This window comes from Ochotona curzoniae, unplaced genomic scaffold, assembly GCF_017591425.1.
Source record: "Ochotona curzoniae isolate NIBS_2020 unplaced genomic scaffold, NIBS_Ocur_1.0 contig_4792, whole genome shotgun sequence".
Taxonomy (NCBI): Eukaryota; Metazoa; Chordata; class Mammalia; order Lagomorpha; family Ochotonidae; genus Ochotona; species Ochotona curzoniae.
This window is the reverse complement of record NW_024466389.1, coordinates 13304962-13328578: the sequence shown is the minus strand read 5'-3', so window position 1 is coordinate 13328578 and position 23617 is coordinate 13304962. Positions and strand designations below refer to the sequence as shown.

At 59.4% G+C, this 23617-nt stretch overlaps 1 protein-coding gene across 4 annotated transcripts; it reads left to right on the top strand.

Annotated features, from left to right (window-relative positions):
- Positions 1-294: 294 nt before the first annotated feature.
- On the top strand, positions 295-23361 carry LOC121161396 (RAP1 GTPase activating protein). 4 transcript variants are annotated; one of them, XM_040987723.1, is made up of 23 exons: positions 295-369; positions 2538-2573; positions 3401-3448; positions 4436-4474; positions 4896-5081; positions 7157-7260; positions 7484-7562; positions 8324-8377; positions 9236-9319; positions 9514-9614; positions 9756-9885; positions 10794-10949; positions 12310-12381; positions 12874-12960; positions 13304-13441; positions 15480-15611; positions 17651-17728; positions 18540-18649; positions 19304-19417; positions 20984-21107; positions 21920-22022; positions 22325-22428; positions 23048-23361. In XM_040987723.1, exons 1-23 carry the CDS (start codon positions 295-297, stop codon positions 23273-23275), a joined length of 2382 nt encoding a protein of 793 aa, XP_040843657.1. In that variant the 3' UTR covers positions 23276-23361. The 4 variants fall into 4 exon arrangements, with proteins under 4 accessions (XP_040843657.1, XP_040843661.1, XP_040843658.1 ...); XM_040987724.1 differs by lacking the exons at positions 295-369; positions 19304-19417 and having other exon boundaries at positions 2556-2573; XM_040987727.1 differs by lacking the exons at positions 295-369; positions 17651-17728; positions 19304-19417 and having other exon boundaries at positions 2541-2573.
- The last annotated feature ends 256 nt before the right edge of the window (positions 23362-23617 follow it).

Here is a 23617-nt window from a genome sequence, read left to right as displayed (position 1 = left end):
CGCGCAGGCGCAGTGCCCGGAGGCCCGGCCCGGGCCCGGCTGCCCAGCGGGGCGGGGACGCAGAGGCTCCGCCCCCGGCAGCAGCTCCGCCCCGGCCCCGCGCCGCCCGTACCTGGCGTCCCGCCCCCTCCGGGCCCGGCCGCCCGGCGAGCCCAGCGCAGGCAGCGCCGCCGCTGCCGCCGAGAGCCGGGGGCGCGGAGCTCGGCGCTGCGGGGCCCGAGCCGAGGCGCGTGCGGGCCGGAGCCTGCGGGCCAGCTGAAGCGCCGCCGGGGCGGGGGCCGGGCCGGGCTCGGGATGGCGCAGCCGCGGCCCCCTGCGCCCCTCGGTCGTCCGCGAAGGGGCTCGTTGCCCGTTGGGGCCGTCTGGCAGGTGAGGACGCGGACGCTGGTTGGCCTGGCCTAGGGGCTCCCGGGGTCCCGACTTGTCGAGACTTTGGTGGAGCTGGGCGCCTGAGCCAGGACGGGTGTGCAAGGCTCGGTCGGTCATAGTGGGTGTGTTAGCTTCTGGGCAGACACCGGGCTCTTGGGCGGCCCCTGGGCACACCCCTGCTTTCGGGTCCTGGACCTCGGGACTCTCTCCGCAACTGCCCACGGAACACGCGTAGGGTGCCGAAGCTCGGACAACAGTGGCAATGTGTGTGCCCTGGCGTGGGGACCTCTCCGCCCCTCCCCCCGCCCTTTTTCGGGAGACTGAATGTTGGAGAGTAACTTTGTAAGATGTTTCCCTCTGGCCCACACGACCCACAGCCCTCACCGGGTGTCAGGGAGGGCGTTGGCTACTCCTTAGCAGGCTGTAACTGTGGGAGCTGCTTGTACCGTGTGTACTGGCTGGGTGACAGTACCATGTGTCAGAGTTGATGTGATGCCGGGGGCAGCAAGGAGTACCTCATTGTTTTCCCGGCCAGGTTTGGTCGCTCGTATGGGGTGCCTTGGGGGGGGATATCGTGGGGTTCCCGTGGCTGTGGGGTGCTGGAACTACGCTGGTCTGAGGGTGGCCGCTGGCTGCCGCAGAAGCAGCTGTTGGGGTTCTGTTAGGCAGTGTGCTAGGCTGACAGGTGTGTCGGTCGGCCTGGGCTGCAGGTGCGTCTGGGCCATCTGCTGAGTGCCTGTTGGAATTGGTTCTCCCAAACACAGGGGTGCCGAGTGTGGCTGTAGGGGCCCGTCGGTCTGGGGCTCCCATGTGGATGGTGCCTTAGAGCATACGTGTGGGGCACCCGACATGTCACGTGAGGTTTACCAGGGCCCCCTCTGGGTATGCACTGAGTGTGGGGGTTGAGGTTAGGCCTGTGCCCCCTCATCCATTCAGGTAGACCATTTGCACGGTTGCCAGATGCTTCTTCCTTGTCTGGTTTCTCAAAATTCCCATGTCTGTGGTGGGATGGGGTCTGGTATGGCTGTTCCGCAGGGCACGGTGGGCTTGTGGTTGCGAGAGGGGCTCTGTGTCTCTTGAACCTCTGAATGCCTGACATGGAGAGTGTGTGGTGTTGGAGTGGCTTCCTGTGTGAGTGCTGGTGTGTGGCGTTGCCTTTGTGCCTCATGGGACATGGACCTGAGTGTGTGCGTCTGTGCTGTTGTGTAACTCAGGATGCTAGCATCTGTAGTATGTGTTAGCATCTGTATTTTTGTGTTAGCATATTGCACTGAGTCTCAGCATGAGCATGCCAACTGTGTGTGTGTGTGTGTGTGTGTGTGTGTGTGTCTACTGAGCAGCAAGCAGGAGGGGTAGAGTGTGTGTGTTTCCGGATACACAACCCCACAGCACATGTGTATGAGCTCAGGCAGTGCCCCCACTGGGTTGCAGGAACTGCCTGAGTTGAGCCTTGGAGGTGCTGGGGGAGGGGCACCATCCCAGAGCCTCTGGGGGCTTCCCAGGCCCAGCCCCCAGCCCCAGCCGGCAAGGATGCCGCCTTCCTGGAAGGCTGGTAAGGAGTTGATGCTGGACAGGCCAGGGCTGCCAGCAGCTGGCAGACGCCGGATTAACCCTGTGTGTGCCCTCGCTAGCCCCCGGACAGGCTGTCTCTAGCCTGGTTCAGGTGCCTGTGGGCTCACATGCAAGTATTGAGCCACCACAGCATGTTCCAGCATCTTCTCTCCCCAAGAGCCCCCAGTCCACACTGCCTGGGTGGGGGAAGTCTGAGCAGTGGCCTGCTGTCGGGGTTTACCATGCCTGACCTCCTTCAGGGAGATGGGTGAGACCCCAGACGCTCCTGTGCAGCCTGCTCGGGCTCATCTCGGCCTTTTCTGAGCTGGCACTGTGAGTCCTGCAGTGACATGGAGACACTATCCCAAGGAAGAGATGCGAGTGCAGTGGCCCCCCAGGAGTTGAGTTCTGACCTCTGGATTTCCCACATTTGGCCTGGTCAGATGTGGCAGGTCGCCTGCCCAGAACCCCCTACCAGCAGGCTCCTGGGCTCCCTCTTGCTCCTGGGACAGGTGCTGCAGGGGTTGGGCAGAGCTGGGGGAGGGTGGAGACTCGGGGCGTGGCAGGCTCTGCGAGAGCCCTACGCACTGACCTGGCTCTCCCTGTCTCTGTTGCAGAACACAGACCTGTTTGAAATGATTGAAAAGATGCAGGTGAGGCAAGCTCTCTAACTCATCCTGGGGAGCTGCATAGATGGCTGGGGTGGAGCGGGAAGGGGGGCTAGCCAAGGTGGGGGCCCTTGCTCTGCCTCTAGCCAGAGGACAGGCCAGGAGAAGGTGGTAGCAGCTCTGGTCCAGAGTCCCTTTTCTGGGGGCCAAAGGGAGGAGCCTAGCAATGCCCAACCCCAGGCTTGGCTGCAGGAGCCATCCAAGCTCCATCCCTGGGTAGGTTTCCTGTCTACCCCTGCATGCCCCAAGGGATGCTATGGGATCCTCTGCAGAACCTGCAGGTAGGAGGGGACAAATGCCAGGGGCCAGAGCTGCACGTATGGGAGGTATCTGGAGTACAGCCTTGTCTTGGTGCCTGAACCCTGCCTACCCTCCACCCTGGTCTCACAGGCCCTCATCTGTTCTTTGCATGGATTTGGTCAGGAGGTGGGCTGGGGGTGACTGGGTGCAGTGTAGCTTCAACCAGTCTGAGTGTTTCCTGATGTCAGGTCACCGTATGCTGCCCTCCCTCTCCTGCCTCTACTCCCTCGCCCCACCCCCGTCTCTGTGTTGCAGTAACCTCCCCCGACACCCACACAGGCACACGTGTCTCACCATCCCCGTTCCCAGCAGCAAGGCACAAGCCAGCATTCATGCCATTCCCATGCTGAGCTCCCTGCCCCAGCCACAGTCTGCACCATCCCAGCTTACCACCAGCGCAGCCACCCTGCGAGGAGGCCGGGGAAAGGCACAGCCCCCTGCCCAAGGGCCCTCCGAGGGCTTTCTGCTCTGGCTTGGGCATGGGAGAGTGACAGGTGCTTCTTCTCTTGCAGGGAAGCAGGATGGATGAACAGCGATGCTCCTTCCCACCACCCCTCAAAGTAGGTGGGCTAGGCCAGCTGCTTCCAGGGTGGGAGTGGGGGAGGGTGTCTAGGGTAGGGTCTGGGAGTCGTGACCACAGCCGCCCATCATAGTGGAGGCCAGAACCTCCCCACCTCCCAGTGAAGTCTCCATGGGAGCCAGGGTTTGGCTGGTGTGTCGGGGGTGTGGGAGGTGGTGGTGAAGGGCATCCTCCAGGAGTTACGTGATATGGAAGACCCCTCCTCGTCCAGTGACTGGGGACCTTCATGCCAGCTCCTCCCTTACCTCAGGCCCTGCCTCTGCAGTCTGCTCCACCCCAAAGTGCAAGTCCTTAACCCTCAGAAGCAAACTCTCCCTGAAGGCTGTCATGGTGGCAGAGTGAGAGGACCCAGCATCTCCTGCTGCAGGATGCCCCTGGGGCAGGGATAGAGCTGTGCCTGTTGGCTGCCAGTTTAGGGCCCAGCTTTTGGCGAGGGGGCAGGGTCCCTGCAGATGGGCACATGGTCCTCTGTGATTGGGGACCCCAGTAACACTAGGAGATTGGCAGCTGTGCCAAGGCTGGTGGGTTAGGATTTATTCAAGACACGAGTGCCCAGAGCATAACCCCCCAGCCTAGCGGTAGTAGTGGCTCTGGGGAGCGTGCTGCAAATACCACCTCTTGGCTCCGATCCGGTCAGGCTGCCTCAGAGCCTGGCAGCTATGGCACAGCCAGCTGTGACCAGCAGCCCCCGCCTCCAGGGGCCCAGCTGTTTCTTCCACAGAGGGAACTTGCCTCCTCTCCCCAATCTGCAAGTGCCCCAGAAGATGCCAGCACTCAGTGAACTAGGCTGGTCCCAGCCCCAGCCTTGGAGGTCATGCCAAGGCAAGGGGATATACGCTGTGCACACTCCCAATCGTGGGTGATTGAGCAGATGAGACTCCATGGGCTATGGCAGCTGGGCGGCATGCAGGTGGCAACCCCCCCCCCCACCTCCCAACTGAGCCTCTACCTTGCCTGTGTTTTGTAGACGGAAGAGGACTACATTCCCTACCCGAGCGTCCACGAGGTACTCAGCAGGACTCAGCATATCTCAGGCATCCCTCTCCCACCCCTGGAACCTGGCTCCAGACCTTGTCGAGGGGCTGGGAGACTTGGTTTACAGGTCTGCTTGAATCCTTAGGCCACGTGGACCAAGGTCATGCTCCCAGCACTACCTGCCTGGGATGCCCTTCTCAGATTGGGCACAGGGCTCAAGGCTGTCTGGGTTTGGGGTGGCATGGGAGGTGGGCGGGGGGCAGGGGAAGGCCTGGGGCAGGCACTACATGGAGGTTGGCAGGATGCACACCCTGGAGGCCATGTAGGCTCCATGTTGTCCCCTAGGCCTCCTTAGCCACCGCCAAAAGTGGCCCTGGGTCTGAATTGGGAGGGTGTCTTAGACTTGCCTCTCCCTGCTGCCAAGGGTGGCTCTCAGCAGAGTGCCCCTTCAGGTCCTAGGGCGAGAGGGGCCCTTCCCCCTCATCCTGCTGCCCCAGTTTGGGGGCTACTGGATTGAAGGCACCAACCATGAAATCACCAGCATCCCCGAGACAGAGCCGCTGCAGTCACCCACAGCCAAGGTGAAATTAGAGTGCAACCCCACAGCCCGCATCTACCGGAAGCATTTTCTTGGCAAGGTGAGTGGGTGACTGCTCGGGGGGACTGGCTGGGGAGCCAGGAGCACAAGGGAGCAGAAGCCATGTCTGGGCCTGGGTGACAACCCCACAGCTCTGGGTCTTAGGAAGCAGGGAGCATTCCTTCATTTCACAGACACTTATTATGATTGACAGTCTGGTGGCATGGTTAACTTCTCATTTGTGCCTCAGTTTCCTCCTCTGTGAATGTGGCGATGGTCATGACACCCACTTCCTGTGGCAGTTGCAAGGCTTTAAAGACAGGCGCTTGTAAGGAGTCAGAGCAAAGGAAACTCACAGGTCATGCGTAGTGAGCACCAGCTATGTGCATGGCCGTCTTCTGTGTACCAGTTACAACTCGGCCAACACAGCAGACCTGGGCGTTGTCCTCAGGAAGCTTTGGGTAGTGGCTGATGGAAGCCCTAGAGCAGAGACCCTGTCCACTGAGTGTCAGCCTGGAGTGTTTGTGGGAATTCCCGGAGCAGGTTGTGGGAGCTGGAGGAGAGAGTGTGCACTGGCAATGTGTCTGGCAGTTTGCAGCCAAAAAACGGGCGAGTGTATTGAGGGTGCTGGGAGCCCTGGGTGTGATTCTTGGCCCATTTATTCCCTGCTGGTGTGACCTTGGACAAGTGCATGATATAACTTCCTTGAAACTACTTCTCCATCTATAAAAACGGGGAGTGATAGCAACATAGGACACATGGATTTTTTAAAGAAAATATCTGAACCAAAGTGAGTGTTTCTCTTTATTCCATTTTCTGTGAACTTTTGGGACTTGGTTTAGGGACACCTGTGGCATGGAGAGTCAGGCCTGGCACTCAGTGTGTTCTCCACGTTAGCTGCTGGGAGGCCAGGTGCTCCTGTTCTCACTGGAGAGGAAACTGGAGCTCAGAGGGATGACGTGACTCGGTCAGGGTCACACGGTCCTGAGCCTGGACCTGAGCCTGGACTGAGCCAGCTTCCTTTGAGACCCACTGCGAGAGGGTGTGTCCTTTGCCTGCGGGTGTCTGTGTGTCCCTAGGGGGTGAGGGAAAGCTCCTTGGGGCTTGGGAAGCTGTATGGCCCCAGGCTGGGTCTAGGGCTGTGGTCTGACCAGGCTCAGGAGGCATCCACTCCATGGGGGCCCTGGCCTGGCTGAGTGCCTGTCCCTCCCCACCTGTAGATATCACGCTGTGTCCAAGCAGGGCTGCAGACATTTTCTGGCCCAAGTTGGTCCAGGGTACCCCTCACCTGCAGATTTACAGGACTCACCCCCCTGACCCCGCCCCTCTATCTGCCCTGCCTCTGAGCACAGTTGTTCATGTTGGAACAGGACTGACTTCCAGGATGATTCCTGGGGTGGGTGTGGCCGGGGAGCCAGCTCCACTCCCAGGGCCGGGGCTGCCAGGGGCAGCTGGGTCTGGCGAGGATGGTGTTTCCCTGCGTTCCTAGCCCTTGCTTTGGGCCTTTCCCACCTGGGGTTGTCGCACAGATCTGTTCTGGGGCTGCCATCTCTGCTGCTGCTGCTCCTCTTCATGCCCCCTTGGTCTCCTCCCACCTTTTACCCTCTTCTCCATGTGGGACAAAAGGGTGGCAACCTGCCTGGCCAGCCGCCCTGTGTATACTGAGGTGTTTCACTTCCTGTTTCTCACGGCCCTGGCTTCAGGGCCCACAGAGCCACACGTTAGGCAGAAAGCTAGGCGGTTTTTTCCTTATTGGGCACCTGCTATATGCCCAGCCCTGTGCAGAGCAGATGCTGGGAAACGAATATGCAGGTGCAGGTATGGCTTCCATGTGGGTGAGAAGCTGGACAGTCGAGGTTGAGGTTGCCAGACACTGACTGAAGGTACTTCATCTCCTTTAGCCCCTGCCACCAGCAAGGGAGATGGTCTCATTGCCACTTTAGAGACCAGGAAAATGAGGCACAGAGTGGTGAGGTCACCTTCTCGGGCTGCCCAGCTGGCAGATGGCAGAGCAGGGATCTGATTGTGGGTCCCTCTGCTGGAGCATCTGTTTCTGGTTGTGACACCTACTGCTTGGTGAGGATCCCACTCCAGGCTCAGCCTCACCCACTGCCCTGCCCTCCCACTCCACCCCAGGAGCATTTCAATTACTACTCGCTGGACACTGCCCTCGGCCACCTTGTCTTCTCGCTCAAGTACGATGTCATCGGGGACCAAGAGCACCTGCGGCTGCTGCTCAGGTGAGGGCAATGGCAGACAGCGGGGAGGGCAAAGGTTCTACAGTCTGACCGCTGGGCTCAAATCTCACTCACTCTCCTGAGCACCAGAGAAAGGCACGGATTTGCCCAGGGTCACACCGCAAGTCAGTGCCTGAGCCAGGCCTAGTGTTCTGTCATGCCGACTGGTTCCCCTGACCTCTCACTGCCATCAGCCAGCTCCTCACCATGAGGCTTTCTCCTCCAGGACCAAGTGCCGGACTTACCATGACGTCATCCCCATCTCTTGCCTCACCGAGTTCCCCAATGTGGTCCAGATGGCCAAGGTGAGACCACTGCTTCCTTGAGCTTCCTGTGGTGCAGCGCCCAGTTGGGCACAGGGCTGGGTGCCATGTGGCCTGGCACATCCTTGTCTACTGCTGCCCATTTCTGTGGATCCACCTGTCCCAGACCCACTGTGTCTACCTGCCCCCCTAGGCTGTGGTGGGCTTCTGCCCCCTGCCTGTGTGCTTCTAGCACTCTACTTTCTATTTTCACTTGTTTGGTTTCATTTCATTTCATTTGAAAGAAAGATACAGAGAGATGGAGACAGCTTCACACACTGGTTCACTCCCCAAATTCTCACCACAGTCAGGGCTGTGCCAGGCCAAAGCCAGCAGCCTGGAACTCAATCTGAATGTCTCACATGGGCGGCAGGACACCAAATATGCTTGCTCTTTCCCAGGGAGCTTATTAACAGGAAGCTGATTCAGAAACATGGGAGCTGGGACACAAACCAGGCACTCCGTGTGGGCTGCGGGCCTCCTATGAGGCGCCCTAGCCGCTGTGTCGCATGGCTGCCTCCTTAGGCCCTCTTTATGGCACTCTCAGACACGAGGGGGCTCTAATTCTCTCACCCCTTCTGGACAGCAGCGAGTTCCAGGACTGCATACCCAGCACCCAGTACCATGATAGCTCTGGTAGTTCCCTGCATGGCCCCCTCCCTCTTCCTTTCTGCTGCTGTCCCCCGCAGCCTTGGCCAGTGAGCCCGGGAGGTCCCTCCGGTCCCCACTGGCCTCACCTCACACCCCTCCCTCACCTCCTGCAGCTGGTGTGTGAAGACGTCAACGTGGATCGATTTTACCCTGTGCTCTACCCCAAGGTATGGCTGGATCCCGGCCCTGCTGCCTGAGAGTGGGTGGGTGAGGAGGGCATGGAAGGTTTATAGGGCACTAATTGTGTACTAGATATCCTCCCCAAGTTCTCTCATTGAATCCTTATAATAACCCTGCAAGGCCCACTGTTTGTGGAGGAGGAACCACAGAGAGGTTCTGTGTTTTTTTTACAAAGGGATGCACAGCATTTAAAGTGAGGGTCATGTCTGCAGAGCGCCATGCTGCCTGGGGAAACCCAAGAAGGCTCGCTTATCCACTGGCTCTTCCTCCTGACCCTCGAATAGGCCTGGAGAGATAGTAATGGACACGTCTGTAAACATGGCCCCCAGTCCACACTGTTGCACTCCAGCTCTGCTGAGGGATGCTGGCTGCCAGGGACTGGGACAGGTGGGATAGAGACAGGGGCTTCTGTCCGACGAGCCAGGGGTTTCTTTGAAGGCCATGCAAGCCCTATGGCCTTGCTGAATTCAGAGTGAGATCTCCTGGGGAGTGGGGGTGGTGTCCTCTAGGACAAGTGTTCTAAAGAACCTTCGGGAAGTCAAGTCCCGCCTCTAGGTTACAGCAGAGAGGCCCACGATGAGAAGGAGACCTTGTGTGAGATACCACAGCACATGGGTGGGACTTGGTTGTTCTAGAAGGGTGAAGTAGAGTCTAGTGGCGGCATGGCAGGGGCTCATGGCAAAGCTCCAGAGCAGTGAGCCTGTGCCTGGGAACCCAGCAGGCTGCCACCCGTAGCAGTGTTGCTGGAGCTCTCTGAAACCAGCCCAGTGCCTGGCATTTTGTAAGGGCTGGGAGAAGGGGTGGGAGCCTGGCCATTGCAATCTGCACCTCTGTGCCTCCTGCAGGCTTCCCGACTCATCGTCACCTTCGACGAGCATGTCATCAGCAACAACTTCAAGTTCGGAGTCATTTATCAGAAGCTTGGGCAGGTGTGCTCCCCTCCTCTTCCCTTCCCCCACCCCACCTGGCTCTCACAATGGGCTGCAGAGCTCTGCAGGGCAGAGCCCCTGCCCAGGGCTCAGGGGCCACTGGAGGTGCCCCCTTGGCCGCCTGCCTGTCTGGGTGAGAATGGGCTGCTGGGAGCTCCAGTTACGTGACCTTGGCACCTCTGTGTGGTCCCCAGACCTCCGAGGAAGAGCTCTTCAGCACCAATGAGGAGAGCCCTGCCTTCGTGGAGTTCTTGGAATTCCTTGGCCAGAAGGTCAAACTGCAGGACTTCAAGGGGTGAGTGTGAGTGGGGGGCTAAGCAGAGCCCCAGCTGACCCATGCGCCTGGGCAGGGAGCGAACCCCCATCCTGGCCCCACAGAGGCCTGGCTGGGGCTGGAGACTGAGCCATGGCCCTGGGGGGGCGGGCCTGGGCACAGGTTCCGAGGAGGCCTGGACGTGACCCATGGGCAGACGGGGACCGAGTCTGTGTACTGCAACTTCCGCAACAAGGAGATCATGTTTCACGTGTCCACCAAGCTGCCCTACACAGAAGGGGACGCCCAGCAGGTAGCCTGGGCACTCGCCCACCTGCTTCCCACCTGTCCGCCTGTCCTTTCATTTTCCTGCCTGTTCAGTGTCCATCATGCCAGACTCAGTGCTTGGCCCTGGGGACAGACACAGGATACTATCCCATCCTGCCAGGAGTGGGTCCTGGTTGGGGTAGGGAGACAGGCTGCTATGATGCTGGGAGGGCCTCAGCTCCCACTGGGGTGATGGGATGCTCACAGCAGCTCCCTGACAGGTGAGCCTGCAGGAGGGTGCAGGGCAGGAGCTCAGTCAGCGAGAGCCAGTGCTGTTGCGGGGGAGCCATGGGCACTGTGGGGTCAGGTGGGGCACTTGGACTTGGCAGAAGTGGGGAACAGGAAAGGCTTTTGCGACAAACTGACTTCAGGCTGCAGAGGAGTGAGAGAAGATGGGGGAATGTTCTCGGTGCAGACTGTAGCTCTTGCAAGGGCCCGAGGTGGAGGGGGTTGCAGGGCATGTTGTGTGAACTGCACTCAGAAACCTGTCACCTTCTTCTGAACTTCCTGTGGGGCTGTCGGGGCTGTGGCCTTGTCCCAGGCCCTCAGGCTGACAGAGGGTGATATAACACAGTGAGAGTAGCTGTTGCTTACTTTGAGCGGCTTGTGTCTACGGTGTATTCTCTGAGCGCAGCTCATTCATTCAAGCCATCTAGAAAGGAGTGAGCCCGGGAGACCTGGGCCCTGTGCCCTACCAGGAAGCCACTTCTCCCTCAGCTACTCCAAGGAAACGGAAATAACCTGAGAGCCAGCTGACTCCGCCTTTGGGAAGGGAGCCGTTCCCTAGCCTTTCCCCAGCCGTGCTGCCTGCCTGCCTGCCTCAAACCCTCCCGCAGTGTCAGGGGTACCCGCCACACTCAGGCCCCCTGTGAAGGCCTGTGACTCTGTGCTCAGTTGCAGCGGAAGCGGCACATTGGCAATGACATCGTCGCGGTGGTCTTCCAGGATGAGAACACGCCCTTCGTGCCTGACATGATCGCCTCCAATTTCCTACACGCCTACGTGGTGGTGCAGGCCGAAGGCGGTGGTCCCGACGGCCCCCTCTACAAGGTGGGTGAGCTGGGGCTCTGGCTCCCTGGAGTGCCTTTCAGCCTCACTTTCTCTAACTGTAAAGAGGGGACAAGGAGGGCAGTGGTGAGGGCAAACTCTCATCATGCCTTTCTGGTCCCCAAAGTACACCCTCTCCAAGGCAGCAGTCACCCTCCTGGGCGTCCTAGTCTGGTAGCACCTCCTATACTTCCTTTATTTATTTACTTAAAGATTTCTTTACTTTTTCTGGCCTGGCACAGTGGCCTAGCGGCTAAAATTCTCACCTGGTATGCGCCAGGATCCCATATGTGCACTGGTTTTAATCCTGGCAGCCCTGCTTCCCATCCAGCTCCCTGCTTGTGGCCTGGGAAAGCAGTCAAGGATGGCCCAAAGCCTTGGGACCCTGCATCCACGTGGGAGACCCAGAACAAGCTCCTGGCTCCTGGCTTTGGATTGGCACAGTTCTTTCTCTCTGTCTCTCCTTCTCTCTGTAAATCTGATTTTCCAGTAAAATAAATAGATTTATTAAATAAATAAATCTATTATTAAATAAATAAATCTATTTATTTTACTGGAAAATCAGATGTACAAAGAAGAGGAAAGACACAGAGGAAGATCTTCCATCCACTGATTCATTCCACAAGTGGCTGCAATGGCTAAAGTGGAGCCAATCCAAAGCCAAAAGCCAGGAGCTTCTCCGGGTCTCCCACATGGATGCAGGGTCCCAAGGCTTTGGGCCATCCTTGACTGCTTTCCCAGGCCACAAGCAGGGTGCTGGAAGGGAAGTGGAACAGCCAGGACACAAAGTGGGACCCCTATGGGATCCTGGCACATGTGAGGCGAGAACTTTAGCCACTAAAGCTACTGCACCAGGTCCTATTTATTTATTTTTAAGATTTGTTTTTAATCCATTGGTTCACTCCCCAAATGGCTACAGCAGCTGGGGGTTGGGCAAGGCTGCAGCCAAGAGCCGGGGACTCTGTCCAAGTCTCTTCTACGAGAGGCCGGGAACCAGGCACCCAGGCCATCTTCCACTGCTTTTTCCAGACACATTAGCAGAGAGCTAAATCAGAAGTGGAGCATGTGGGACTAGAACCTGGTGCCAGTATGGCCAAGGACAAGCCCCCTCGACCTCCTTTGCCTCCTCTGCCTTTGCTGTACCCTAAGATCCTTAAGCTCCCCCACCTCACCCTACTGCACCCCACCACCCACAAGGCAAGGGTGGCGGAGTGGAACCCCTGGGTGAAAGGCTTTCTCCAGCAACAGTCACTTGGCTGTGCCTCCCTTCTGAGGGGCAGGACTGGAGGGAACTGGGGGCCCTGGCTGTGTGGGACAGAACAGGCCCGGCCTGCACAGGAACAGCTGCCCCTCTGTCTTCCAGGTCTCTGTCACTGCGAGAGATGATGTACCCTTCTTTGGACCCCCTCTCCCAGACCCTGCTGTGTTTAGGAAGGTGAGAGGCTATGCCCAGGCCCAGTCGTGGGCAACACAGGACCAACGGGGTAGGGGCCACGGGTCACAGGTTCTGCCTCACTGGGTCCTGAAGCCCACAGGGCCCCACTAGCCACATAGCTGGGGCCTGGTTTTGCTGTCCATCTTGATTAAAACAGGATGTTTTTCCACATCACAGAATCAACTGCATGGTTGTTTTCTATTTTCTGTAGCCAACGCTGCCTCTCCTCTTGTCTGCCGCTCAAGTCTTCCTTCTCCACTGTGGGGGTGGGGTCCCGCTATCCTCTCTGCTGGCCTTGACCTCAGCTCCCCCAGAGGCAGGAGCAGACCCCAGCCCACACAGGGCCATGAAGGACACCGGGGCCTCTCATGGCACTCAGGCTGGGGAGAGAGGAGGGGGACCCCAGTCCCCAGCCTTGTCAGGGTCAGCTTCTTGCTTTTGAGTCATCTGACGCCCCCCACCCCCTGTGTCATCCCCACTGTGGTCTCCCAGGGCCCTGAGTTCCAGGAATTTTTGCTGACAAAGCTGATCAATGCTGAATACGCCTGCTACAAGGCAGAGAAGTTTGCCAAACTGGAGGTGAGGCAGCTGTTGTGGCTGAGCCAACCCCTGTCTCCCAGATCTTCTGCCCTGTTGCCTGGTTGTGGGGTCCGCTTGGTCTTGGTTGGGGGCTCCCTAGGGAGGAATCTTAGGGAGGACAGTGCCAGGAAGTGACCTGAGTTGCCGGGCAGGGGGTTGCCTGGTGGGTGGGAGTGTGAAGCTACATCTTAAAAGGGGCCTTGAGCAACCTGGGGGAAGCCAGCCAGCCTCTGGGGCCTGAGGCCTGCCCAATCCTCCTCTGAGGAGAGAAGGTAGCCAGGATTGGAACTGTGGGGCAGGGCCAATGAGGAGGCTGCTTATGACACCCCATCCTGGTCCTCAGGAGCGGACCCGGGCTGCCCTCCTGGAGACCCTGTATGAGGAACTGCACATTCACAGCCAGTCCATGATGGGCCTGGGCGGGGACGAGGACAAGTTGGAGAATGGCGGCGGCGGTGGTGGCTTCTTTGAGTCTTTCAAGGTGAAGGGCAGGGGCCTGAGCAGCAAGCATTGGAACGGGGGCTTGGGTGGAACGTGAGACTGAGGCTAAAGCCTGGGGATGGGGCGGTGGCTAGAGGTGGTCGCAGCCCCGGGCCGAGGTGTGGCCAGAGGGGCAAGGAGCGGGTGGAGACTGCTGGGGGCGTGGCTCGAGGTGGACATTGGCGGTGGGCGTGGGGTGGGCTGGGGTTTGGGCATGGTGAGGCTAGAAGCTAGAGGCAGTCTAATAGGGATCCAGTGGCTAGAGACGGCCACTGTTGGAGGTGGAGTCGGCAGTGGGGAGGTGGCTCCGAAGGATCTAGGCTTTAGACCTTAAGTTGAGGTTAGATTTGGGGATGGGGTTGTGTCTGGGATAGAATTTGGAACTGGGAGAGTTGTGAGGTGCAGCTCTAATTGGGGAGAAGTTGATGGCCAGAAGTAGGACCTAAGCCGGGGTGGGGGCTGAGTCCACTGGGAATTATGTTGTCTGGGTGACAAGATGCTGCTGGTCCCAAGGGTGACAGCGGGCAGAGAAAGGAGGAGACTGCTATGCTGACAGATGGAAAGGAGGAAAGATCCCAGAAAGGGAGTGGGCACTGACAGACTCTCAGACCCTCTGGTGTGGCTGCAGGTGGCCTTGGTTTAGCTTACTTTAAGAGCCCCGGCTCCCTAGAATGCCAGCTCTGCCACCTACCAGCGTGGGCATTCTATGTCTCAGCTTCCTGTCTGTTGAGCAGGGTGGTGACGACTTGTCTCCCATGCTTGTGATTTGCAAAACAATGAGGTTAGCATCATGCAAGTCAGAAAGCAAATCTCCCTACCTCCCCACCCCCACCTCCCCAGTTGGCCACCCCCTCCCTCCTAACCTCCTACCAATCCACCCTTCCTTATCCCGCCCCCCCACCCCTGTGCCTCAGCAACTGTGTCTTGTCCAGGTCCTGGGCTTCCCCCAGGCTGCAGGGCCCCAGGTGGTGGCCTCTCTTTAGCCCCACAGAAGCAGGACAGCCCTCCTCCCACCCTCAGCCAGACGGTTGGCTGCTTCCCCTCCCCAGGGCAGACCATTGAGCTGGAGCCCTGGGGTTTGTGTAAGAAGATTAGCTGACCAGCTGGCCTGCCCAATGGTTCCTTTTTTTTTTTTTAAGATGTATTTTTATTACAAAGGCAGATTTAGAGGGAGAAGGAGAGACAGAGAAGAGAGAGGATTTTCCACCTGCTGGTTCACTCCCCAAATGGCTGTGATGGCTGGAGCTGAGCAGATCCAAAGTCAAGAGCAAGGAGCTGCTTCCACATCTTCTACACAGATACAGGGACCCAAGGCTTTGGGCCATCCTTTGCTGCTTGCCCAGGCCACAAGCAGGGAGCTGGATTGGCCAGGGATTCTGAGAAGCCTGCTGGGCAGCCCCTGCCTCTGCCCCGGGGGGAGGAAGAGGGTGATCTTTGGGGAAGGTGTCAGTGGTCACATGTCTGTGAGTGCCAACTGGGGCCCTGGCCTGGGGATTAAATATCTCAGAGGCAGCAGCAGAGGCCACAGTTGTGGGCACGGACCTGGCATACAAGTTCTGGGCTCACCTCTGCCTCAGTTTCATCACATGTTAAGTGGGCATGGTACTAGAAACCCCAGCATAGGCAGATCAAGTGACTGAGTAACAAATACTCATGGCATAGATTGGTCTCAAAAAAACAAGAAAGGAAAAGAGAGTAGAAACAACATAGGAAGGAAGAGAGAAGGTCTCCGGGTGCCCCTAGAAGGGAGGAGTGAAGTTACTGGCTGTGCCGGAGCAGCCCTCTGCTATGGTCACAGCAAGATGGCTCTGCACCTGGGAGTGGCCCCGCAGCCAATGGCTCTGGCTCAGAGAGGTGATGTGGCTTGCCTAGGGCCACCCAGCAAGGCAGTGGCAGCGCCAGGGCTCAGCCCACCCATGGGTACCATGGGTACCTGCCTTTTGTGAAACCAGGTGACTTCTGGGCTCCTGGGGCTCCCTGGGGCGGGGTGGGGAAAGGCCTCTCCACAACTTGTGCCTCTGCACCCCCTGCCCTCACAGCGGGTCATCCGGAGCCGCAGCCAGTCCATGGATGCCATGGGGCTGAGCAACAAGAAGTCCAGCACGGTGTCCACCAGCCACAGTGGGAGCTTCACACCCAACAACCCCGACCTGGCCAAGGCAGCTGGAATAGTGAGTTCACTCCCCTGCCTTTCCCGGGGCCCTCAGCTCTCCCCTGGCTCCCGAGGCGTGGCCTGGTCTCCGCCCACAGCCCCGTCATCCCCAGGCCCATCCTGGGCTCAGACTCCATCTAGCCACTGCTCTCCATAGGGGTCAAGTGCCCAAGCCAGGACACCGGGGTGCTAAAAGCTGTAATCTCTGCCCCACTGTGTGGCCCTGCCCTCCTCTGGCCCCCTGTTTTTTCGGGGGTGGCATCTCACAGCTCAGCTCTCGAGCAGCCTCACTGAGTATCTCCTCCTGTCTGTCGTGTGCTGGGACTTGGGCTGCTGTGTGGGCACCTGCTGTCACATCTTGGGTTTCTGGGAGCTGTGTGGATCTGCACCCTGTGAGTGCCTCCTGTGGGCCTGGCCTGAGTTCCTGTCAGTACCTACTGTGTGTCAGGGCCTGGGCTGCTGTGTGGCCATCGATTCTGTAAGCACCTACTGTGTACCCTTCCTTGGGCTGCTGTAAGAACCTACTGTGTGTCAGGACCTGGGCTGCATCACCTCTGTAAGCACCTACTGTGTGCCCTTCCCTGGGCTGCTCTGAGAACCTACTGTGTGTCAGGAAGTGAGCTGCTGTGTGGGCATTTCCTCTGTGAGGACCTTGGACTGCTGTCTGCCGCAGCCACAGCCTCTGTGGTTAGCTGCCTCTGGTGTCGGGAAGCAGGCTTCTGATTGGGCGGCTCCTGAGTGGTTCCTGTCTGCCAGTCTCTGGGATTCTGTTGCTCTGGTAGTATTGGGCCAATAGGAGTAAGGCCTGGCTGCTTTCCGCCACCTAGTGGGAGCTCTGGGATACTGCACCCACTGCTTTGCTTTCCCCACCATCTGCAAACCCATCCATCCATCCCCACACACCAACCCATCCATCCACCCACCCGCCTACCCATCCACCCATCCACCCATCCATCTACCCATCCATTCACCCATCCGCCCATCCATCCACTCACTCATCCACTCACTCATCCACTCACCCATTCATCCATTTGCCCACCCACCCATCCATCCACCCACTCAACCACCCACCTGCCCATCCAACCCTCCATCCACCCATTCATTCATCCACCCAACCATCAGCCCATCTATCCATCCCATTCCCTCAGCCCCACCATCTCTTCGTCCATGCATCGTGCATCCATTCACCCACCCCACTCATCAAGCTACCCATTCATTTATCTCTCCCCAACCATCAACCTATCCATCCACCCCTCCAGTTAACTCACTCACATTTCCACCCATCTGTCTCCCAGTCATCAACCCACTCTCCATCCCCCACCCAGCTCTGTTCTTCTGTCCTCCTGCTCACTCACTACTTGTTGACTGTCTGCTGCATGCCATGCCCTGTGCTCGGTGCTGTGAGGCTGAGTTATATGGCAGGAGGGAGCCCCCACCCTTGCCCATGGACTGGCCTGGCCAGGGGAGCACAGCAGGGCCTTTGCCACCCAGCAGTCACCATGCCCACTGTCTTGGGAGGAGCAGACCTGATTTCCCCCAACCAAGAACGATCAGCCACTCCCCTCCTGCCCACTGGAGTGGCCCAGGCTCCTGTGGGTGGCCGCAGAGGGGCCCCGGGGACAGGGCCAGGCCAGCAGCACCACCATGGCAGTAACCAGACCCATTTCTGTTTTTGTTTTTGCGCAACTCTCCCTCTCCATATCACCTCCTCTTTCTGCTTCCCTACCCTGCCCCTGCCCCTTTCACCCCTGCCCTCTCACTCTCCTGTCCCTGTATCTACTATGCCCCTTTCCTGTGTCTGTGTCCCTGACCCCACCATCGGGGCCCCTCCATGTCCCCTCATGTCTTGCATGCCGTCTCTGGCTGGCTCTCGCACATGGACCCTGTTCTGCCTGCCACTCTGTCCTCGGGCCGTCTCCCCCTGCTTCTCCCCTCTCTTTGCCTGGCTCCATGTCTTTCCCTGCTCCCACCACTCTCTTCTTTGTTTCTGCCCATCCCATCCCCCTTCTCAACCCCTTTCTCTGTTTCTTTCTCTGCCCCACCCTTGCTGCTTGCCAGTCATTGCTTATTCCTGGGAAAAGCGCGAGTAGATTCGGACGCCGGGGCAGTGCCATAGGCATAGGAACCGTGGAAGAGGTTGTCGTCCGCGGGCCGCCGGCCATGGAGGCGCCTGCATGCGCCACTCTGCTCGCTCTCAGGATGGAGGCCATACTGGGGAAAATGCCCCTCCCCACCAGGAGTGCAGGATTGGGGGTGGGGGTTGGGGGCCGGCAGCCCTGAGGGCACTCAGCACCTGCTTTGAACCAGAGCTGGCATCCCTCTCTAGGGGTTTCTGGGTCCCTCACCCAGTCTCTGGCAGCATCTGGTACCCCAAGACCCCATGCCCAGCTGCATGTACCCGGTGTCGCCGGCTCCCATGGGGCACCGTCTTCCCCTCTTCCCTGACTCCTCTCCACCAAGCACCAGCCTGGAGTCTGCCCCTCCAGGCCTCCTGGGGACCCACCTTTCAGCCTCCCCCAATTGCTGAGCCTGCTCCCAGACCCAGGGCATGCACTGTGGTGTGTGCTTGGAAGCTGGAAGATTCCAGAGGGACAGGCCTGGCTCTTGCCCCCAGCCCTTCCTGAGGCAGGGGGAGAAGAGGGGTGGCCATGTTGAGCACCTGGTGCCATCCATCCCCCTCCCCCCATCCCCAGGCCCTCAGCTCCTGCCCATTTCCTGGGCTGAGACCCTGGCTACAGCCCTTCTGTGTGACCTCAGGACATGCCCTGGCCCTCTCTGGGCCTTCCATCCTTTCTGGGAAGCAGGAGGGCTGTCTTGGAGGTGCACATCTTCCCTTGTGCTTGCCTGCTTATGGCCTCTGTTTCAGGGCTAAGCACAGTCGCGGGAGGGCGTGGGGACACCCAGGATCCCGGGGCAGGTGGGCACTGAGCCGGGGCCTCTCCTGCAGTCGCTGATTGTACCCGGGAAAAGCCCCACGAGGAAGAAGTCAGGGCCGTTTGGCTCACGCCGCAGCAGCGCCATCGGCATTGAGAACATCCAGGAGGTGCAGGAGAAGAGGTGGGTGGTGGGTGCGGGCAGCCCCTTCCCTGGCCTGAGCAGTGACCACTGTAGTGGGGTCCCTGCTGTGTGTGTGCTGGGTGGGGGAGCACCTTACCCACGCAGCAGCTCTTCTGGCCCCTGTTCGTCATGAAGCTGTAGGCCCGAGGAGCAAAGGTGGGACTCGAGCCCTGGTCTGTATGGCCAGCACCCATCCTCTTGTGCTGGCCCCACCTGACACGGTGTGGGTGAGCGTCCAGTGCCAGTTCCCAGGCAAGCGATGGGTGGCTGGCATCTGTGAGTGCCTCTCTGTAAGCCCAGGTCAGCAGATGCTGGTTCCTGGGTATGAATCCGCTTTGCACACTGCTGGGGCTGTGTGATGATGGGCAAGTCACTATACTTCTCTGAATTTCACTAGCCCAATCTCAGAAATGGGACGAGAATACTGCCGATGGCCGGAAGCTGCTGAAACAGGGGCAGAGCTCAGGAGGAAGGGGTCTGGTACTCTAAGGACGCACAATTAATGGCCCAGCCCAGTTGCTACTGCCCCAGAGCCCAGAAGGCTCCGAACCCTCAGTTCAAGTTTTGGCCTTGCCGCATCCTTCCTGGGCATCCCTGAGCCAGTTCTCTATAAGCCCTGGTGCTGAATCCCCTACTGCCCCTTGTGCCCCACAGGGAGAGCCCCCCAGCTGGCCAGAAGACCCCAGACAGCGGGCACGTGTCCCAGGAGCCCAAGTCAGAGAACTCATCCACACAGAGCTCCCCGGAGATGCCCACGACAAAGAACAGGTTGGTGCTAGGGGTAGCCCAGCTAAGGGGGAGGGACTCGTCTCGTCTTTGCCTGCCCCCCCCCCCCGCCCCCGCCTGGGCCAGGGCTTCCCTGGAGCCGGACACAGCCGCTGAGTGCTGTGAACCTGCCAGGCCTCGGGCCCAGCTGTGGACTGCGTGGGGGCACTGTGCACGTGGTCTGACTCGCGGGCATCACATAAGCCTGTAAGCTGTGCCCAGATGGTGGCAGTGGCAAGGGGAGGGAGGCACAGCAGAAGGGGGTGTAAAACCACGGGGATGGGGGATTTAAAATGGATCCTTGGAGAGGCACGGTCAAGTAGCTGAGGTTTGAATGAGGCTCAGCCTGGCACAAAAAGGGAAGGTTGCAAATGCAAAGACTGACAGGTGCCACAGCCCTGAGGCCAGGGTGGACGTTGCACAGGGAGCTGTCAGAACGAGGTCACACAGGGGAGCCAGGGTTGGCCCACTGCATTGGAGGCCATGTGAGGGCTTTGAATTTGATCCTGAGTGTGACAGGAGCTCTCAGGCGATTTCATGTCAGCTGGGGGTGCCTCTTGAAGCTGGCTGTGATGCTATGGAGAATGGGTTGGGAGAGGAAGGCGTGCAGCAGGCTGGCCGGTCAGGAAGCTGCTCCTCACTTGGTGGGTGGAGGCTGGGCCCCTGGGCTGCTGGGCTGGTGGAAAACTGAAAAGCCAGGCAGGCCAATAGGGAGAATGCCAGGGGCCAGGAGAAGCCAGGCCTGCAGGAGCCAGAGCCGGCAGGAGGAATCCCAGAGGGCCTGCTGGCTTCTTTTTTTCTTTTTAAATTTATTCAATTTATCTGAAAGGTAGAGTTACATAGAACAAGAAGGAGACAGAGGAAGATCTTCCATCCACTAGTTCACTCCCAGTGGATGTAGGGCCCAAAAACTTGGCCCATCTTTCTCTGTTTTCCAGGCACATTAGCAGGGACTGGGATCAGAAGTAGATTAGCTGGGTCTTGAACCAGCAATCGGGATGACAGTGCTACAGACGGCAATTTAAGCAGCTATGCCATGGCAACAATCCCATGGCTTTTCAAAGACATCTGTTTTGGGAGAGTTTGAAAGAAGGGGATAAGCTCCAGGCAGGAGACAGCAAAGCCCTGAGCATAAAACAACTATTGTGGGGTGGGTGCAGGAAGAGACTGGGGTCTTGCCTGGATGCCTCCTGCAGCTGAGTGAACCCGGGTCATGTGCCACGCTCGCTGGGCCTCAGCATGTCCTCATCTGCACAGTGGGTCTAACAGCCATAGCAAGGAGAAAATTCTGCAGAAAGCACTCAGGACCCTGCCTGGCTCAGAATAAACACCGCAGGTGACGTGCGCGTCACGGGTCCTCGCTGCCATTCAGTGCCAAGCTAAGGGAATCGGACCGGGGCAGGAGAGAGACCTGGGCAGACCCCTGTGTGCGGAGGGCCAGGCAGGTGGACAAGGCTGCAGGGGAGGCCAGGCAGGCTCAGAGGCCCCTGGGGAGCAGGGAGGAACGGGGTGAGGGCTGGGCCCAGGAGGGACTCCGGGGGCTCTGGCTGATGGCGCTGTGTGTGGCAGAGCGGAGACAGCGGCCCAGAGAGCTGAAGTGCTGAAGGACTTCTCCCGCTCCTCGTCCAGTGCCAGCAGCTTCGCCAGCGTGGTGGAGGAGACGGAGGGCGTGGACGGGGACGACACGGGCCTGGTGAGCCGCCCGCGGGGCTCCCCAGAGGCCCGGAGGACGCCCCTTGTTCTGAGCAGGCGCTCTGGGTCGAAGCATGAGTCTGGGTGTGTGGCTGAGATGTGATCAGAGGACCCAGGCCAAAGGAGCAATGCAGTCGCCCTGCCCTGCTCGCAAGCCTCTGTGGCTCCCCGGTGCCCGCCACAGGGGCACTTGTCTCTCAGACTGTTGACAGTGGGGCCGGCCCCTCCTTCGCAGCCTCATCTCTTCCCACTTCAGACGCTCTGCTCCTCTGCATGCGCTGCTGGTTCTGGCTGGAACACGCTCCTGCCACCCCCTCCTCCCGCCTTCGCCTGGCTAACTCCTACACGTCCTTCCTGATGGAGTCTCCCACACCTCCTCTTGAGAGCCCTCCTTGATTTTCTGGCCCCAGGACAGGACCCCTCTCTTCCCTTTTCGGTTCTCCCAAAGAGCCTGTGGCACCCTTCTTGGTTGTCGTAGAGAACAGTGGGGGCATCTGCCCTGCCCACTGGGGCCCTGGTTCTAGAATGGACACTGGGTCTTTAGCCAAAAGATGGAGAAGCAGTTGGTCTAAAGCTGTGTGGTGCTTTTCACCGCCCAAGGGCAGGGAGCACACGTGCTGTCGGAGCACAGGAGGACGTCCATGGCAGTGGCTGCCGGATCTGTCCCTGTCCCCGCAGTGCTTCCCGATGTCTCCCTGGGAGGGGGCAGACCCTGCTGGGCAGCCCCCTCCTGGCAGGGACAGACAGGGGTGGGGCTGTGGTGTTCATGCAGGGAGAGAGGCGGCCAGGGCTGATCTCCCCCTCTCCTTCCAGGAGAGTGTCTCGTCTTCGGGGACGCCCCGTAAGCGGGACTCATTCATCTACAGCACGTGGCTGGAGGACAGCATCAGCAGCACCAGCGACGGCAGCTCCCCAGGTAGCAGCCAGCACAGCTCGTGCCGAGCTCCCCTTGCCATTAGTGGAAGCTGGTCATGGCTGGTGCAGTACCCCTGACCCTGGGGTGGGGCTCGGATGGGACTGCCCTGACCTGGTCCACTCTGGGTGGGTCACTGTCTGGCGTGGGTTGGCTATGTGGGGAGGAAGGTAAGAAAGGGAGGAGTTCCCTGTAGGAGGGACTTGGTGGGGTCTCAGGGAGCAGCAGTGCCAACCCTCCACTCCCCGTCTCCCTGGTACCTTCCCATGGCCAGTGAGGTGGCTCCCTCCTGCCCTCCTCCCCAGGCCCCTCACGGTCACCCCACCCAGACACCGGCAAGTCGGGGGACCCTGCCTGTCCCGAGATCAAGATTCAACTGGAAGCGTCTGAGCAGCACACGTCCCGGCTGGTACGTGCAGGGCAGAGGGGCCTCGGGCACCCAGAGTTGGGGCCACAAGGCCCTGGATGGCACATGCAGGGCAGAGGGGGCTTCGGGCACCCAGTCGGAACAGCAGGGGTCAACTTGTTCAGCCAGGGCTCAGTGAGTGACTTCTGTCTCCCTTTGTTTCCTGCCCCACATCTCCATCTGTCCTATCACCTGCCTGCCGCCTGCCTGCCTGCCCCCAGGGCTGTTAGCCAGGCCACCCCCTGCAGGTGAGATTGAGTAGGTCAACCCCTCCTCCCTTCAGTGGCTGGGGAGGCGGGAAGGGGTGGGACCCGAGTTTGGGCTGCCTCCTTGCTCCTGTCACCCATCTGGGGTGAAAGCCTCAGCTAGGGTTGAAATCTTCAGGCAAACTCTGGCCCCTGTCTGGGCCTCAGTTTCGTTGTTTGTGCAGTGGGGCTGCTAAAAGTCACCTTGTTTCTGTCCTTGATGTGTTGGGAGGACGGGGTGGGACCTGGAGAAGCACCTAGAGACCCCTGGGTCTCCCATGGGCCAGAAGGAGCCAGGGCCTGGGCCTCTGAGTGTGGGCCCCTCCCAGGGCATGGTGGCCTGGTTTGTGGGGTCTCCACCTCCATGTGTCCTGCAGATGAGGCTGCAGAAGCACAAGCTGAAGATGCTGTGTCAAGTTCAAGTTCAGACGGATGGGACCTCTGTACCCAAGGCCCGCACCGGCTGCTGGTGGCCTCCTGCTCCCTCCCTCCCCTGGGCCCCCCAACCTGGGCTGTCTCTGCAGGGCAGAGCCATCCAGATCTGGGAGCCTGGAAGCCACGAGCCTCAACCGCACCCCCCAGGCTGGGGGTGTGGGCTGGGGTAAGGTTCTGCTCACCCCTCCCATGGGGTCTCCATCAGCTCTGGGGGACCTCTGGCCTCAGGGGAGCAAAGTGGGAGAGGGGAAGCCTTCCTCGGAGTGTGCTGGTGGAGTGACCATTGGAGTGAAAGTGCTCGCTTTCCAATTTGGGTTCTGCTGTGTGACTCTGAGCAAGTCATTCTCCCTCTCTGGGCATCTCTGCTACAGACAGATTATTTCAGAGGTCCCTGAAAACTGTGATTCCACGCACCTGCCCCAGGAGAGGGCTTGTCCTCCCCCGGGGCTTCCCCTCAATGCTACTCGCTGCTTCTCCAAGTCCCTGGCCCCAGGTGGGCTGAGGGGGCAGGG